The 17,771-nt window shown below is 37.6% G+C and overlaps 2 protein-coding genes across 3 annotated transcripts; both read right to left on the reverse strand.

The window, feature by feature from the left end:
* Positions 1-3,407: 3,407 nt before the first annotated feature.
* On the reverse strand, positions 3,408-5,991 carry LOC109992141 (complement component C1q receptor-like). 2 transcript variants are annotated; one of them, XM_065947709.1, is made up of 2 exons: positions 5,074-5,991; positions 3,408-4,581 (listed from the first exon to the last, which is right to left on the reverse strand). In XM_065947709.1, exons 1-2 carry the CDS (start codon positions 5,840-5,842, stop codon positions 4,133-4,135), a joined length of 1,218 nt encoding a protein of 405 aa, XP_065803781.1. In that variant the 5' UTR covers positions 5,843-5,991; the 3' UTR covers positions 3,408-4,132. The 2 variants fall into 2 exon arrangements, with proteins under 2 accessions (XP_065803781.1, XP_029135305.2); XM_029279472.2 differs by having other exon boundaries at positions 4,792-5,991.
* A 5,854-nt stretch (positions 5,992-11,845) lies between these two features.
* Positions 11,846-15,026, reverse strand: LOC109992129 (calpain-2 catalytic subunit-like). Its single transcript, XM_065966513.1, has 5 exons — positions 14,871-15,026; positions 14,654-14,728; positions 13,833-13,993; positions 13,002-13,168; positions 11,846-12,700 (listed from the first exon to the last, which is right to left on the reverse strand). Exons 1-5 carry the CDS (start codon positions 14,951-14,953, stop codon positions 12,650-12,652), a joined length of 537 nt encoding a protein of 178 aa, XP_065822585.1. The 5' UTR covers positions 14,954-15,026; the 3' UTR covers positions 11,846-12,649.
* Between the last annotated feature and the right edge of the window lie 2,745 nt (positions 15,027-17,771).

A 17,771-nucleotide genomic window follows, 5' to 3' on the forward strand; every position in this document is an offset into this window, starting at 1 on the left:
GTACTCATGATATCTGTCCAAGCTACATTCAAATACACGACTTTGTGTACCTTAAACTTATAGGCCGTAAGGAGTATTTTCACTTTTTAAATTGTCCTTTCCTGTTTTAATCAGCTCTTGTCAAATTACAAAACTACAGAAATGCCTAAATCACTTAGAAAGTGTGCTGAATTTGTAGAAGACAGAAATCAAAGTCAACATGAATCAGTTTTTTTTTAGAAATCCAGTACCATGCATCCAATCAGTCTGAACAGGGCTACAGCGTAGCATACACAAGTATTCATAAGGTGGGAATAAGTACCAACAAAGTCTTTAAATAATACTGGTGCTGCTGTGTTCATTGAAATAGGAAAGACAGAAAAGCTGTTTTAGGATTTAGATAATTCAATAAGCAAGGAAGTGCTTTATTTCTAAATGCTTTTCTCAGTAAAATGACTCCAAAGATATGAAGGTGCCACTGCCCAGCACGCACATAGGCATTGTTGAATATAAGAGTTTCAACAATTAAAATAGCAACTTGATAAATTGTTCATAGGACTTTTATCCCATTGGAAAGTAGCCTGAACATATTTTACACCACTCATTCTGTTGGATAATTAACTGAATCCACCATATCAAAACGCAGCATAAACTAAAGTGACTACAGGTGAGACTCAACGTGCACAGTATGAAAATACATCCTGAAGGTTTGGCATTTAACACAAGGTTTTAAAAGTACAAGTTACTTATTAACTTTAAACTGTAAAAGTGAATTTGTACCTAGGAAATTAATGACTATCTGAGCTATAATTCAAAGTTTTATTAATTAAGAACATGGTTATATTATACAGTACGATTGTTTTTTCCTTTTGCAGAAGAAATACAAAGTGATGACTTATCTTCATCAAGATATTGATCAAGATATGTCATTCAAGAACAGCCTATTTTCACCTTCGTAATATATCTAAGATCAGGCATATCTCCTCGCATAACGATGCAGAAAAACTAGTTCACGCTATTGACACCTCCAGGTTGGATTATTGTAATTCTCTTTAACCAGGGTGCCGGATTGAGTCTCTAAAGACTCTTCAACTAGTCCAGAACGCTGCAGCTCGTGTACTGACTTCTCTTCTCCCTAAAAAATCCAGAAGAGAATTGAAACTCTTCATGTGTAAAGCTCACCATCTTATCTTAAATAGTCAATAAGAATTGTCAGAAAATGGTGATGCCATGTGTGACTTGTGTTGCTGGTTCTTCCCCCTGTCCTGTAATGTGTTTATATGAACACCAGGTGGCACTCTAACAATATGAATGATGATGACAATGAATGATTGAAAAATTGAGGTTGGAATGCCACCACAAATAACATGAAAAGGAATTAAAATAAAAAATAAATTCACACATGGTCTTCAAAACTCCTATAGGATACATGAACGACTGCAAACAATGTCTTAACTAAAGTAACATAAAGAAACTGCACTTTAATGAGCTATATCCTTTTGCTTATTATTTCCATTTTGGAGTGAATTGTCAATTTAACCCCATCAATCTGTTCAGACTCATATACTCAAACGTACATTAATACTCATGAAACATAAATCAATGTCATGAATTGAGAAGAGTTCAAACTATAGACTACCAAGCAGTATATCACAAATTTTACTCTCACCTCCACCTGTGACAAAAACATCATGCAAATGTTTCCAATACTGTAATGTTCCAAAAAAGGTGTTCCTGAAAACAATTACAGTCCTTATATTTCAACCCAATTGTCTCAGAAAATTAAAGTTTGAACTTATGTATGATGACACATTTTCCCTTTACTGCTTCTTCTTACCGTGCATATACAAGGTACAGGCACTGAGTGGCCTATTTCCTCTCCTACAAGAACTTGAAACTTGAAATTCCAAATTATATAATAATGAATTAATACAAGTAAAAGCTGGATACAAAAGTTCAGAATGTATACTTATTCTGAGAAGTTTGTTGTGAAGCCTTCTGATAAATGTAAAGTCAAAATGAAAATGGTAAAGGGAACAGCAGGTGGTATTTCTGTTCAACACTCTATATTGTCCTCAGGGGTCGTAGATGGTTGATTTAAGTTCTGTTCTCTGCCCCTCTGATGCTTAACTGCATAGAACCTAATGACAATAACAAACCCAACTACAGCCAAAACTAGTAAAATCCATATCCAGAGGAAACCACCAGCAGCAACAGAAGAATCCTTAGATGTATTATTATTGGCAGCTATTTTGGCAGATCCTATGGCGATAGGAGTTGTGACCAAAAGATCTTTATCGTATGCTGCTTTGATGCATTTGACTTGATCTTTCAGTACATATCCTTCTCGACAGGAACAAACAAAACTTCCAAAAGTATTTTTACAATCTTGAGCACACCAGTCCATTGAACATTCATTAATGTCCTCACAAACGTTCTCCGTCAGAAGATATCCGTCAGGACAGGAACATGTGTCTTTCTCACATATTGCAGGACATTTCTCTTGTCCACAATACATTTTGCATTGCCTGGGGTCATTGCTGTCCTGGATATATCCCTCGAAACAAAAACATCTATACCCGCCTTGTACATCTTTGCAGACGTGTTGACAAGGGCCAACTGAGCAGCCTTTAGAGCTTTTGAAAACAGATCGATCTGATATTTTCTGTATTTTGCATGAATCTTTGTGCTTCATTTTGCACAGATACCCATCAGTCATTTCATTGCACAACCTCTCCATCAACCTTCGGTTATTAGAAAGAGACACACAGTGTTGGGAGCAGACTCTAAAACTGTCATTCCAGGTGCAGACAGATGGAATAAAGCTGCTTTTACTACCAGAGGTCCACGCATAACCTCTTAGTGGAGCTGATAGGTTGCTGCAGGCGCCATCTGGTAAACGGAGTCCGATCCAGAAGTTTCCATACAATTCTTGAACCAATATGTCGAGGATGTTCTCATCTGTCTCAGTCTGAAATGTCATCAGTTCTCCATTCCTTTCATGGCAAGCTTCCTTGGCAGTTTTAAAGTCCACCCTTTCTTGGTTTAAAGAAATGCACTCACTCCCAATACAAAAAGGTCTACATGTGCCTACCTGCTCCTGGCAAAACCCTGTCTCAAGAAAAAAGAAAACAATTTTCACTGGCAAAAACACTGTCAGTTGCAAGTAGGTCATGATGTCTTGAACAAGTGACTTACAATGTTGGTTAAAAAAAGTTATGGAGAATTTAGAGTCAGGGGGATCTACTCCGGATGCAACACCCCAAAGCACAATGATAAGAGAGGAAGGAAATGAGATAAAGCTGGACGACCTTGTTTCCATGGTTTCGATGTTTCCAACATTCAGCAGTATGCCAACACAGCAGTATGCCAACAAAGAAACAACAACTTTTTCAAACTCAAAACTTCAGAGCTTGACATGACATATATCATATTACATAGAGGTTTATTGATTAAAAACACTGCATGTGCTTATTAACACATCATATTTACACATCCATCAGATGTTAAGTATAGTTTGCTTGGAGGGTTTTTGGCAATGGTATAGAATTATTACTTTTATTTCAATCAATCAATCAATTTTTATTTGTATACCGTCAACTCATAACAAGTGTTATCTGGAGACACTTTACAAAAAGCAGGTAAAATACCATACTCTTTGTTATGTTACAAAAAGCAGGTAAAAGACCTTACTCATTGTTATGTTACAAAAAGCATGTAAAAGACCTTACTCATTGTTATTTTACAAAAAGCAGGTAAAAGACCTTACTCATTGTTATGTTACAAAAACAACTTAACTTGTGCTTTTATTTAACTGGTCACTTTCAAAAACATTGAACCATAACCCCTTCTGTCTGATGAAGTTGTGAGAAAGTAAGCAGACCTAAAGACTTTTAAATAAGAATATGTCAAAAACCTTTGGAAACATCTGACATTTAGAGAATTAGACCCATACAATCAAGACTTGTATTTTTTAACCATTTGATCTGCTGTGTCTCTGAAATATACATTTCCTGTGCATTTTTCCCTGTTAGACATGTAAAAAAAACTTTTTTTATGTTATGTCTGTACAACACAGCCTTACTAGAGATTGCAATAACAGCATAAATAAACATATAACATTATGACAATAGTCTTTTTCATCATAAACATGTCATAGGTCATCAGTCTGAATAGACTCATACAGTTTCTCTAAACGTGGATCAAAACCAGAGGATACCCAACAATAGCCATCTGTAGTTGTATTTTTCTTGGCTTCTTTTTGCGAGTGACTGCATCTAAAAATTGCAATAGCTACAGTCATTGCGACCAAAAGAAGCAAAGGAATGAGTGAACCAAGGACACAAATGATCACCCTGGAATAAACTGTCTTAGATAAACTTGTCACTAAGGATGTGTTGCTCTGCTGATCACTGTATGTGACATTGACAAGGCCTGAAATAGGTGTGTTAGTGTGGTGGTACTGGTCTTGGGGTTCATCTGTGGGACTGGTTAAAACATCTGTGAAGTGTTCCTTTGTTACAGTTTGGTTACCTGATGAAGCAGTTGATGTCTTCGTTATGTCTGGAACACAAGTAGATCCATTGGTCTCCATGTGGAAGCCTTGGTGGCAGGAGCACAAAAAGCTGCCTTCAGTATTGATGCATTTATAGTCGCAGAGATTACTGGCACATTCATTTATGTCTGCACACGAGTGGCCATCCTCAGATAAAGTAAAGCCCTCATTGCAGTTACAAGAAAAGGATCCCATACTGTTGGAGCAGCTGTGCTCACATCTTGAATGCAGACACTCATCAATATCACTGCACTTACCCTGAACCATTTTGTAACCCTCTTTACACAGACAGGTGTAACTGCCAGGACTATTTATGCAGACATGGTGCTCACAGATCTGTGACTGGCACTCATCAATGTCAGAGCAGTTGTGCTGGTTTACATTTACTATAAAGCCATCTTGACATTTGCAAGAATATCCAGACTCCCCCATTACACAGTGATGCTCACAGGTGTCAACGCTACACAGGTCTTTCATGCTGCAAGTAAGTCCGTCTTTGTCCAGGTTGTAACCTTCTTTACAACTGCATTGAACCTCACCTGCATCCTGACGGCACAAATGTTCACATTCACCATTGTTGATCATGCAATTTCGCTTTCCGGTTTTGCAAAATGGACCAGGGACTGTCCAACCATATATCTGGTCTTTGCACATGGAGATGTGAGACTGTTGGTCACTGCATTTAATTTCAGCATATGTTCCAAGTGGAAGTAACTGCATTTCACTTCTTTGTGGCTCAGTTGAGAAGGGTGCTGTGTAGGTGATTTGTCCAAGCCCCGCATCCAAAGGTTTACACATTCCCCTAAAATAAAACTTACACACATAAAAGGCAGGGCTTCTGCAAGATCCATCAGTCCATTTCAAATGTTTTTGACCTAATGAAGAGTAATGAATGCTTACACATCTTTCCTCTGTGCATGTGCTAACAGGTTCTCTTTCCCAGTTAGAGTAGTGGGACTTTTCCTTCCCAGATATCCACTTAAACCCTTTGAGAGTCTTATCTGCCAACACACAGTCCCCTCTGTGCAGTTTTAATCCAATCCAAAATGTAGGTATCCTGTCCTGATGTCTTTCGACCTGTAAGAGGAGTGAGCGCAGCATGTCTTCTTCTTCTTTGTCTCTGACGGTCATCAGATAACCTCCGTTGTGGACACAGCTCTGCTTAGCCATTTCAAAGTTGACCCTGTCCATATTCAGTGTGAAGCAGACATCAGAGCCACACAGCGTCTCATGTTCTGCTCCCGATAAACCTTCAAAGCTTCTCATTAGCTGGAGTACATAAACCAACAACATTATTGCTTTCAACATCAGCAAATGAGTAACTGTCCAGCAAGGTTCCCAGGAGTTTGAGGGGAAAATGTGTCCAATATGTGGCTGTCAATCCGTTTCCAAAAACAAGTGTTGTGGGTCTGAAACTAACATCCATGCCTTTGTATCCTGTCTGGGACACAAACTGAGGACGGAAACCATGTTTAGTAGCAGTTTGGGGTCCTTTCCCCTTCAACCCTGCTGACCACTTCCGGTTTGAAATAGAAAACAATGGAAGACTCTGCTGTGTTTTGATTGCTTCTCCAGATGTCTCCGGCCTCAATAGCTTTCAGGCATTCAAGTTGACTCCCTAAATTGTGAAGCCATACAATACATGAACATGCAGGGGTCTGCAGTTCTGAGGCACTTTGACAATAGATGTGTCGATGGATAGACAATAGCTGCAGCGCCAACCCTGCAGGACTAGAGTTGATCAACATTGTATTTGTAGTTCAGTTACATTTTTTTTTATAATTTAGTGCCATAAATACTTATTATCTGCATTCAGACGTGTAACTGGCCATTAGAGAATCACTATTATTGTTACAACAAAAACACAAACAATATAATCAGTCAATACGGACAGCACACTACAACTGGACAAACCAACAGGTTAAGGTGCTGTACAAGGGCAGATATCTTTAATATTTTCATTATACAAATTACAAAAACATCAAAGTGACCAAGAAGACTTTTTTTTTATTCTCTTAAATTGAATCAAAATCTCCAGATGTAATTGACTCAGATAATTTCAGGTATTAAGAGAAAAAAAAGGGCCACATATTAAAAGCTGTTTTTCATTGTTCTTTTCTTACTCATATCCAGCCTCTTGTTTCAACAGATGTCTGTGTTTAAGAAGCCTAGATGTACTGTTTCAGAGTACTTAAGGCCCAGGACATTCATGGGTATCTAGGCAACATTTCCTGTTTTTGTTTAAATGCAGGAAGTGCCACAAGTAGAACCACAGGAAATTGAGTTAAACACCCCTCCAAACATGTATGGAGTCCACTTTAAAGACCTCCCTATTGACCCATTATTTCATTTTTAGAATCATAGTATTGATTAAAACCTGTTTTAGGAATGTCCTAAAATAAAGAGAATATGCTCTCTAAATCAAACTGGAGCAACACTGTTAAACAGCAAACCTGTAGACCTGATGTCAGATCTTCTGACCCAGGTATTATTACAATATGTAACAGAATGTCAACTTTAATATTCCCACTTCCCATTTTTGTGCAGGATCAATCATTTTACTATGGATACTTGAAAATGCATTCACTCCTGTATTTTAGGTTGATTGTATTTGTATGGTAAATGATAATATCACTTTTCTAGTCTTTTGACTTATCAAAGCACTTTTTACACCGCAGGTCACATTTACCCATTCACACTACATTACTGTAACACTGAAATGGCAGAGACTGCTATGTAAGGTGATCACAGGATGAACTAATAGCTAAGCAACTTGTCTTTCCCAAGGACATTTACACATGTTCGTACAGGAGCTAGGCTGTAAACCTCCAATCTCGCAGTTGAGAGACGACCAGTGGTGGTTCTAGACCACTTTTGCCGAGGGGGCCAAACTGGGGCCAGTTGTTTTGTCAGAGGGGAACATTAAACCCAGGTGAAAAAAACACAAAGATGATCCCTTAAACATTATACCAAATAATAGCTCACGTCATTAAATACCACAACATGAAATACTATGATCTATATTTGTTTCAGTAACAGAATTTAATACTAGATTGTGAGTCCGGTTGTTGAGTCAAATACTGTGTATGTGTTATTAGGGGGGCTCTTCCTTTTGGAGGGGTGGCCACAGGGGGGACCAAGCTCAGTGTTACAGGGGCACTGGCCCCTGTTGGCCCCTGCCTAGAACTGCCCATGGAGACGACCAGCTCTACCACAGCTGCCCTTGAACGCGAAATGGGGGATGCAAAAAGGAGTACCTTTTTTATGGCACATAGAAAAGGCAAAAGCTGGCACTGCCAGCTGATGAGAGGGGGGATGAGGTGTAACAATGAGGACGTGAGTGACAAATACTCAGGTTGTTCTGGCATTGTAAACATGTAGTGCTTAGAATGTGCTACCTTAAAGGGATACTTCACCCATTTGCATTAAGCTTTGTATAATTAGAAACCTGGTAGTATTTTTGAATGGTCGTGCATCCCGCCCTCATTTTCCTCTGAGATGGGAAATCTTTGTATTTCTAAGTCTGAAAAGGACCTTCCAGTGACGCAAAATGACTGGAAGCTGTTGCGGTTAGCAGGGTGAAACTACAACGCTAGTTACTCATTCGACCACTGAAGCTGCAGACCAATCACAGATCAGTGGGTGGGAACTCACTCCCAGAATCAAAACTTAACGTCCGCCGTGAGGAAATGGCCTTATGTGTTGAAGTAAATATGTCTGTAAATGTTTTTATTACTATATTTCTACTGCTATACTGTATATTTTGGAGAAACTGTAACGATCGAATTTCCCTCTGGGATTAATAAAGTATTTCTGATTCTGAATTAGAGGACCTTAGTGGGAGTGGCCTGCGGTGCTGTGCATTCTGGGATTTGGTGTCTTTCATCAACATGAGCCAAAAAGACGCTTTCTGCCTTTTCTCGGCCAAGAAGGCACCAACTTCAAAATGTATTTCACATTTCTACTACATATATGACCCAATGTCAATACAGATTCATGTTTCAACGGGTGAAGTATCCCTTTAACCATCATAACCTTGTGTACATGCAGGTCCTTGTGTGTGAATGTGCCTGCTTGTTAGGATAAAGGTGCATATTAACATGAGGTCATGGTGACATCAAATGTTTTACATTGAAACAACATGGATTGTAATGATTTGATATGATCATTTAATGATGATTTGGTCCTATTTGTGTTCCATTATGGTACAATGTTGCCTGAGAGCAGCAGCTGGATTGCTACTTTTTATTAAATATGAAACGTGTAATACATTTAAAATTTGTCCGTTATGGTACAATGTGGCCTCAAGGCAACAAACTTTAAATGAAAGAATAGAATAAAAATGTTATAATGTACAATCTTAAATAGGAAAAACACCATAACATTTTATTTTGCTCATTGATATTATAATGCATACCATAGAGGGGATGATTGCTGCTTACTGTCATTCAAAACTAATTACAGCCTTAAAGTTTTTTTTCTTTTAGTGAATAATTCAACTGTGTGCATTAATTCTCTATGTAGTAAAGCTATCTAGACTAGAAAAAAAATTAAACAATATTTTGTAAGAAAAAGTCAAATAACATATACCGTATTTTCCGCACTATAAGGCGCACTTAAAAGCGCACTTAAAAGCGCACTTAAAAGCGCACTTAAAAGCGCACTTAAAAGCGCACTTAAAAGCGCACTTAAAAGCGCACTTAAAAGCGCACTTAAAAGCCTTTAATTTTCTCAAAAAACGACAGTGCGCCTTATAATCCGGAGCGCCTTGTATATGGATCAATTGGTTAATTGGTTGATCCATACTGGTTGTACACGGCGCTCAGCGACACTGACTCGGATAATGACGAGAGGGAGCCGGGCATGTTGGATGCCGTACTCGCCCAACTGTTCAATTCGGACACTGAAGAAGAAGAATTCGAGGGATTCGTGGACAGGGAATGAACTGAAAAAGTGAGCTTTACGTGTTATACGTAACTGAACAATGTTGAGTTATGCACTAACGCAGGGGTGCCCAACCTTTTTTGAACCAAGATCTACTTTTAAAGTTACCAGTCTGCCGAGATCTACCAGTCCACATAGTGAGCCATAGCCTTTACCAACAGCCTACAAACGCATTTAATACTCACACAACAAACAGAAAATAATAAATGAGAGTTCTGTAAAAAATAATGCAGACTACAGACTACAGCAGGCTGCTGTGAGATGATTTTGCTTTTGTTAAATTAGCTGCAGACACGGTGAGAGTGAACGGAGTAAAGTCCAACCGACTGTTTGACCGGGTCACGTGTGTTCCCACCTCGGTCCGTACAGATCACGGATCAACTCTGTAGCACTAAAAGTAAAAAGTAAAAAGGTTCGCGTGGTGGCTGGCGCTCCAGTGCAAGTGTGTGTGTGTGCGTGTGTGCGTGTGCGTGTGCGTTTGCGTTTGCGTTTGCGCTGTTTGTTGGTGTGTCTCGTCCCCCGCGATGCTCACAGTCATGACAGCAGAGAGGAGCAGAGAAAAGTAGCTGCAGCTTCATCAAATGCGCTTAATACTCGTAGCATAGTTTCTATATATGACTTTTTGGTAAAACATTTACCCCCCCGGTTTTAGCTGCACGTCCTTGCGCATGCCTGCACTCTCTCTTGCGCGCGCTCTCTCTCTCTCTCGCTCGCTCTCTCATGCACGCAGCAATTTCATGAATAAATGAAAAATTAAATACACACAGGTCGGAAGTATACTTGGGCTCCCAACACAGGTATCGTGTGTGGGAAACAGTGCAATGAGATGAAATTGAAATCACTTTTCTATTTTACAATTGTATTTTATATTGACAAAACATCTCGCGATCGACTGAGAATCAGTCAGCGATCTACCTGTTGATCGCGATCGACTGTTTGGGCACCCCTGCACTAACGTTTGAATTAGCGGTATCAGACTGTGTTTGTTTTACGTGTTTACAACTGAACAAGGCTGGGAGATATTGTGAATATGCACATTAACGTTTGAACAACGTTGAGTTATTGTGAATGCACTACGTATAAAACTACGTTTTGAGAGTTAAGAGAAACGTCAAAGAAATAATTTATTATTTGGGGAAATCGTCTTATGTACTTTTGTTTTTTTGTAGTTTTATACGTTACGTTTTATACATATTTATATTTATATATTCACAATATCTCCCAGCCTTGTTCAGTTGTAAACACGTTCTATTCTATGCGCCTTATAATCCGGTGCGCCCTATATATGAAAACAGTTCTAAAATAGGCCATTCATTGAAGGTGCGCCTTATAATCCGGTGCGCCTTATAGTGCGGAAAATACGGTATAATGAAATATGGCATTTTATATATATATTTACTGTAGCTAAATATAAGAGGATGGGGAAGGAAATCATACGGCAAAATAGTGAATTAATTAGCGCAAATATAAACAGTATATGGTGTAGCGCTCCAACATGTTAAGTTTGGTAATAATGATAAAAACAACTGATGATGTCTATGAAATCAGGGGAAGTCCTATCCACCAGTGGCTACCCCATAGAGCCACCTTCAGAGACCTCCAGAGTTGGTCAGTATCTTAGGTTAAGTTATTTCTGCCACTGTTGTTATTATTGATGTGAATTATTATTTGAATGCTTTTTGAATTCCAAATCATTGTTATTTTAATGTGTTTTGTATTTCTGATTTGTTTTAAATGTTGATATATTGCTGTCAGTGGGTCATCCCCAGACCTCATAGGACTGGCCCAGTGTAAGCCTGATCTCTCACAAAGCAGCCTTAGGGTGTCTACTTTATTGGTGACTGGTAGTTATCAATTTTGATGTTTTAGTTGATGAAAATATTGGTTATACTATTTTCCATTCCCTTGCTTTCCCATCCAGAGGGCATCACTGAGTTTTTCTTTGTAGTACAGCAGCACATCCTCACTGAAAACAGACAGTGCAGCTGCCAATACAATTGAGTAATTATTGACAGGCTCTCACTCTAAAGATTAATGAGCAATATGAGCATAATAAACCCACGAACAAACTAGGTCAAGGATGTTCTGGGCTGAAAAAAACTTCAGGGTCACTGCAGGGTCAGTCAATCAAAAGTGAAAGTCTCTATCTCTTTTGTCTTTCTCTCGCTATAGGAGCCTGCAGAGGTTTAGGATTAAGCACCAGGGGACTACAAGCGGGGTTTGTAGTAAATTACATGTCTTGAAACAAAACACAAGACCACCAGGCATTTACAGGCAATATATAAGTGACAAAGCACCTCTGCTCACCTGTATATCCACCAACTATTTCTGACTCCAGACGCTGAGGTATGGTCTTCCAAAGCCAAGTTTTAAACCAGCTGATTGAGATTTGAATGTTCTACACTGAAAAAAATAAAACATTGGATGAACCTAAAAAAATTGAAGTGATCACATGAAATATTTTACACTGATTCAATGTGATGAAGTAACTTCCTTCAACCTACATTTTTTAATTCAACGCAAACTATTATTTTAATTTGAGCAAACCAATTATTTTAAATAGTGCCCAATTAAATAATTGATTAGCTTTAACTGACTTAATGTAAATAATTTAATTAGTACAACCTTAAATTTTAACTCCACCAAAATCATTTTTGGCACTTGGAGCAAACTAATAATTTTAAGTTGGCTCAATTAAAAAATGCCAATTGACATTATTTAAAATGTTTAAGCTAATTGAAATTAAAACAATGTATTAAATACATTTTGATTGAGTACTCAAACACATTCCTTCAAACATTTACATTTATTTGTAAATTTACAAATTATTACAAATACATCTCTGAAAAAACATACTAGAAAGAATTGCAACCTCCAAACATGGAGCTCATAAATAAGTCCAAAATCTTAAGATTCAACTTAAAGACATTCAAGCACTTACTTAGTTCTGTATAGGGACACTTGTTTGTCAATACAGGAATGATTTCGGCAGGTTCTCAGTCATCGAGGTAAATTCGAAGCTTGATCCAAAGGCGTCTGGACTGGTTGAAGATCTTGAAGATGTTTCACCTCTCCTCCCAAAGGTTTCTATAGATGTAAACTTTCTGGTGGACAGAGCTAAAAAATGTAAGCCTCACATCAGAGTCGTTTCCATAGCTACACTTGATGGGCTTATACTGTGCCTGAAGATTGTGTCAAAATGTTACTTATTTCTTTGGTCAGCTTTGAAGATGGGAAACGGGTAACAAAGGAGACAGATAAATATAACTCTGATTAATATGTCAAAATGAACAAATATATACAAAATGCAAATAAAAATCATGGAATTTAATTATCTTTAAATTAATAAAATATTTTATTTGATTAAATCTAGTTTAAAAAATCATGTTAAGGTGTCTTATGAAAAATGAATTGTTTTTTATACAGAAATATTCAGAAATCATAATTAAAGAACTGAAAGAACAACAAGAATTGCCGTAAGTCAGCCACGTAAAAAAATAATGGCGTTGTTTTTTTTTCTTACCTTAAATATGGAGAATCCAATGTGGAGATTTTGGACCAGGCGTCTATTTCTCTTGTCAGGCTTTTGCATGAGAGACACAAGCATGCTGTTTTCCCCTTGTTTGGCAGAACACTCACTGAATAACTTCTCAACTGTGACCCGATACTGAGGATTAGTCCAGAAGCTCTCTACAAGGCAAAAAGGGTTGCAAATGTGAAAAGCAATATATGAACCAATAATCATTGGCTATATGTATAATTTTGTCTATTTCTGTTTTCTCTTGATGCTGTATGTCAGAATATACAATACTGTTCACATTTTTCATTAAAATATATTATTTGATTTGTCTATAAAGTGTCCCATTACTTATTCCTTCTAAAATCATCAATCAATAATTAATAGTTCAGTTGAATCACTACATTCATCTTTTAGAGGTTTTGAAAATTGTAACAGTGGTTTTTTGAAAGTCTTTCAGAGTTTTCTTTATCAGAGGTTTAGAAACATTACAGTGCAGCTCCAGTAGTCGAAAAAGAGTTGAAGGAGAGGTGCAGAGGTGTTGTAATAAAGGGTAGTCGTGAATATGTGGGTAGACATTGTGAGACTTTGAAAACTCTTGGAATGTATTGATACACAGAAAAAAAGAGGGAGCAGTGTTTGTTTTTAGGTATTTGGAATGGATGGGCTATTTCATAAAGATATTTCAGAGTTAATATTTTTTCCTTTAATAAAGCTGTTATAAATCAAATGTTAATTGGATTAATTGAATTATGTAACAATCTATACATTTTGAAGTTTTAGCAGTCAACAAATAGAGCTAGAAATATTTTGTAGATTTATAAATCCTGACAGTACCGAGGTGATTCATGCATCCTCCAGCAGTGGTTCCTGCAACCCATCTGCCATCGTAGAAAGAGGTTTTCCAGTGGTATGAAGAGGTTCCATCAAGGAAGTCAGGACAAAGGCAGCAGATGTCAAGATCTGAGTAAAACCTACAGAAGTCTTCCTGGGTCATCCTGTTGACATTTATAGTCAATTTAGACAATGCTTTTTAAAATTTGAGATATATTGATCCAACTAAATTAATTTTACATACATAGATTTAATACATGTGTGATACATGTTATCAGGTGTTTCTGGAATAAAAACCAAAGTAATTTCAAATTACGAAAAAATGATTAAATCCGCCACACACTGAAACTGACTTTACTGTCACTTATTGTGAGTGATCAACCAAATCATTAACTGCATGTATTTTATATTTTAAAGAGGGTTTTAAATGAAGAAAGTATTCAACCTGTTTAAAGAAGTAGAAGAAGAGGAACATATACTTTGTTAATCCAGTGAGGGGAAATTCACTTTTACACTCTGAACATGCTACACACACACATACATGGGCTGAAATACACACACATGCACAAACAGGATCCTGTGGACATGCAATAATGAAGAGATGACAGAGTGAGGGGGCTGCCCACCGTGAGTGCTCCTGTGAGGGCTTTCGGTGCCTTGCTCAAGGGCACCTCTGCAGTGCTCAGGAAGTGAACTGGCACTTCTCCAGCTACCAGACCAATTTCCAGACTTGGTCTGCACCAGGACTTGAGCCGACAACCCTCCAGTTCCCAACCCAAGTCCCTACAGACTGAGCTACTGCAGTAGAATAATTATGTTCTTACCAAAACTCCCCGTCATCAGCCACAGACAGACACATCTCACGAGCTTCAGGACTAACGGTTTGCCAGAAAGGGGACCTGTAGAATGCAAATGTGTTATTATATGATGAGACAAGTTACATAGGCTAAAAGACGTTTCATATAGTACCATGCATTCTGCACAAGACAAAAAGTATGCATGCATTTTTTACAATCATAAACAAACTTTGTTTGTTCTTACTTATCACTCCAGTCTCCTTTCCACTCCCCTTGACCCCAGGGGTTCCATACACGCACCAGGTTTACTGGTGTCCCTTGGCTCATCACCTGTTTCACACCAGTAACAGTGTAGGCATGGCCTTGGACCAATCCATTTGGTAGCACAGTGTTTTCAGACGTCTTCTAAAAGATTTAGATGGAATAAATATAGTCCATGAAAATATAAATGAAGTTTATCAGAAGACAAAAATAATTCCTTTAAGTATTTTTGTTAGCTTACTTCCTCACCAAATGGAATCAGTTGACTCTATATGTAAGTACAACTGTACATAAAAAGGTGTCAAATAAACAATTAATAAGACAAAAGAGTTCAAACAGGGATCTAAACTGATTGTATTGTGTTGCACCTTGACATGCAACGCATTCACATCTGCTTTCTTGACCAAAAAAAACCAAACTTTTCTTTACCTAGCATAAAAAAAAAATTCCAAGGTAGAACTGCATTCCAAGGTGAAGTGTAGTTAGTTTTGATTTACTTCTATACTACTACTTCTGGCGTGTAAACTCAAACTAGTTATTTCATTCACAAACAGCTCCGACCGGGTAATTATTTATTTTTACTGCCAGAGAAGATAATTCAAATTAAAGCAGTTGTTAGTTTGTCTATTTTAATTCCAATTCAAAGAAAATGTGCCTGTAGTTTTAAACTCAGCTGTCCTGTTTATCAAAGAGTAATGAATCAGTGGCAACCTGACATGTTGAAACTTCTCCAGCATTTCATTTCATGTAAGAACAGAGAGACCTACATCTATGTTTAGTTTCCTGATTTAAAAACAAGAGTTGTCATCAATCAATTCATTAACAAATATGGAGGCGGCAACTCAGGGGTAAAATATCAGAAATGTTTTTATCTCTTATTCTGCCTTTATTTATGAAGCTGACCTCCAAGTAGCATGATGCACATAAAATACATTGATCCAGCTAGTTCTGTGATAAATCAATGCTTACATACCCCCTGGGGTGTACCGTAACCCATCAGTCACTTAGATTGACCAGCTCTGCACATCAGCTCCCACAGATTGTGAGGGGGGTCTGCCAGCTGGACACATACGTGAACACCACCAGTGAAGTCCACCATAGCCTCACCACACACCACAGCCTAACCACACACTCTATCACAAGTAGTTGTACATTTTACACATAATGTCAAAAAAAAGTACAAATAAATTCTCAAATATGTGTGAGAAATAAAATACTATGTTACATACTTTGCATAGGCTTTCTCCAGCAAAGCAGTCGGGTCCGTGGAATGAACGAAGATTAGTCTGCCATCAATTGTTGGTAGCTTGTCGTCAATGACAACATCCACCCATCTTCCAAATCTCCAGAACTGTATTCATTAGCAATAATATGATACCAGTTTAATACCTAAGTGAGATATTGTGTGTAGCATTCATCAGAATGATTTATTCATTGGTAATAACTGCTGGTTCACCTTAAAGTGGAACAGGCCACAGTAGTCCTCTTCATACCTTTGCTGAAGAGGAACAACTTGCTCAAAGATTTAAGTCTGGAATGTAAGTGCTCCAATAGATGTAAGAAACCAACAGTTAGGAAAGAAAAAGTTTCTTATGAGAAACTTATACTGAGGAAGATTAGTGATAAAAAAATAAATGACTATTAGAATTCTAGGAGAGCCAACAGGGCAAAACACATATTTCTAATGTCTACTGTGCAGCTTGAAACTATTATTATTATCAATGAAGTACATTTCTTACCAACTAGGCCTTGACCAAAGTCAAACCTGGAAACCCCATCAACAGTAAAAGATGGATTTGGAACAAGTTTCTAAAACAAAAAATATACAATACAGAAATTGTCAAAGTCAAAGTCTCACCCCAGATATAACGTAAAGCACAGTAATAATCATCAAAAAAATCACATCTTCAAAAATATATGAGGAAATATTTTCTGGGAATGCAAACTGGGAATAGGCACCATACTGTGTAACACTTCTAGTTAACAGTACATACCCTTAATACAGTTTTGATGACAAGGATCAAAACTGAGAGTTGAAAGTGTTTAATCATTTGCACCAAAAATATCCCAACAGTACAACCCAGAACTACAGCAAAAGAACATTTAATGGCTGACTTTTCCCTATGTTTGCTTCATGTGTAATTAGCAATGAGGCAAAAAGGACTTCATGTGAGTTTTCGTACATTTCAAAAAACAGAAATGCTGGTTTACCACAGAGATCATTTCCAACTTAATACATTTAGATTTCTGCTGGTTTAGGATTATTAAAACAAAATCTAATGATAAACTCAAAGTAACAGCCAAAACTTACCCCCGGTCTTAGCCACACTACTCGAGCCATGCCAGTAGAGCTCAGTAGCCCTTCACCAATTGAGTTTCTATCGGGTGGGAACATATCATCGACAAATCTTACACGCCGGATGAGACAGCACTGTTTCAGCTGCTGGAAGTCTTGGTTGAGAAACTTCTCAGGGTTAACAGCAGTCCCAAGAAAAGAAAGACGAAAGACGGTTGTCTTTCTTGCGACGTGCATTGATAATGTTCATACACACACCTGGAGAAGGCATGGCTGCAATGTTTCAGCTCTGTTCAGAAAAGGAGCAGAAAATAATCATGTATTTAAAAGATTTGTTTTTATTCAGTACAGAGTGTGAGGAAAAACCAGCATGTACACATTCCATCATTAACAAATAACTCGCCTTGTGATGTGTTGCAGCTTTACTAGAGTTCAAATAACTAAAAGGAAATGTATGACGTGTGTTGATTTGTAAATTAAATAGTTTCTTATTTCCTTATTTAAATGTATTATCTTTCCTGAACATCACTTAATTTCCAAGCCAAAGAGAGTAAACATTTTAGGTTCTTCTAATTCATTTTGCATAAA

The sequence above is a fragment of the Labrus bergylta genome, chromosome 18 (assembly GCF_963930695.1).
Source record: "Labrus bergylta chromosome 18, fLabBer1.1, whole genome shotgun sequence".
In the NCBI taxonomy this organism is placed as follows: Eukaryota; Metazoa; Chordata; class Actinopteri; order Labriformes; family Labridae; genus Labrus; species Labrus bergylta.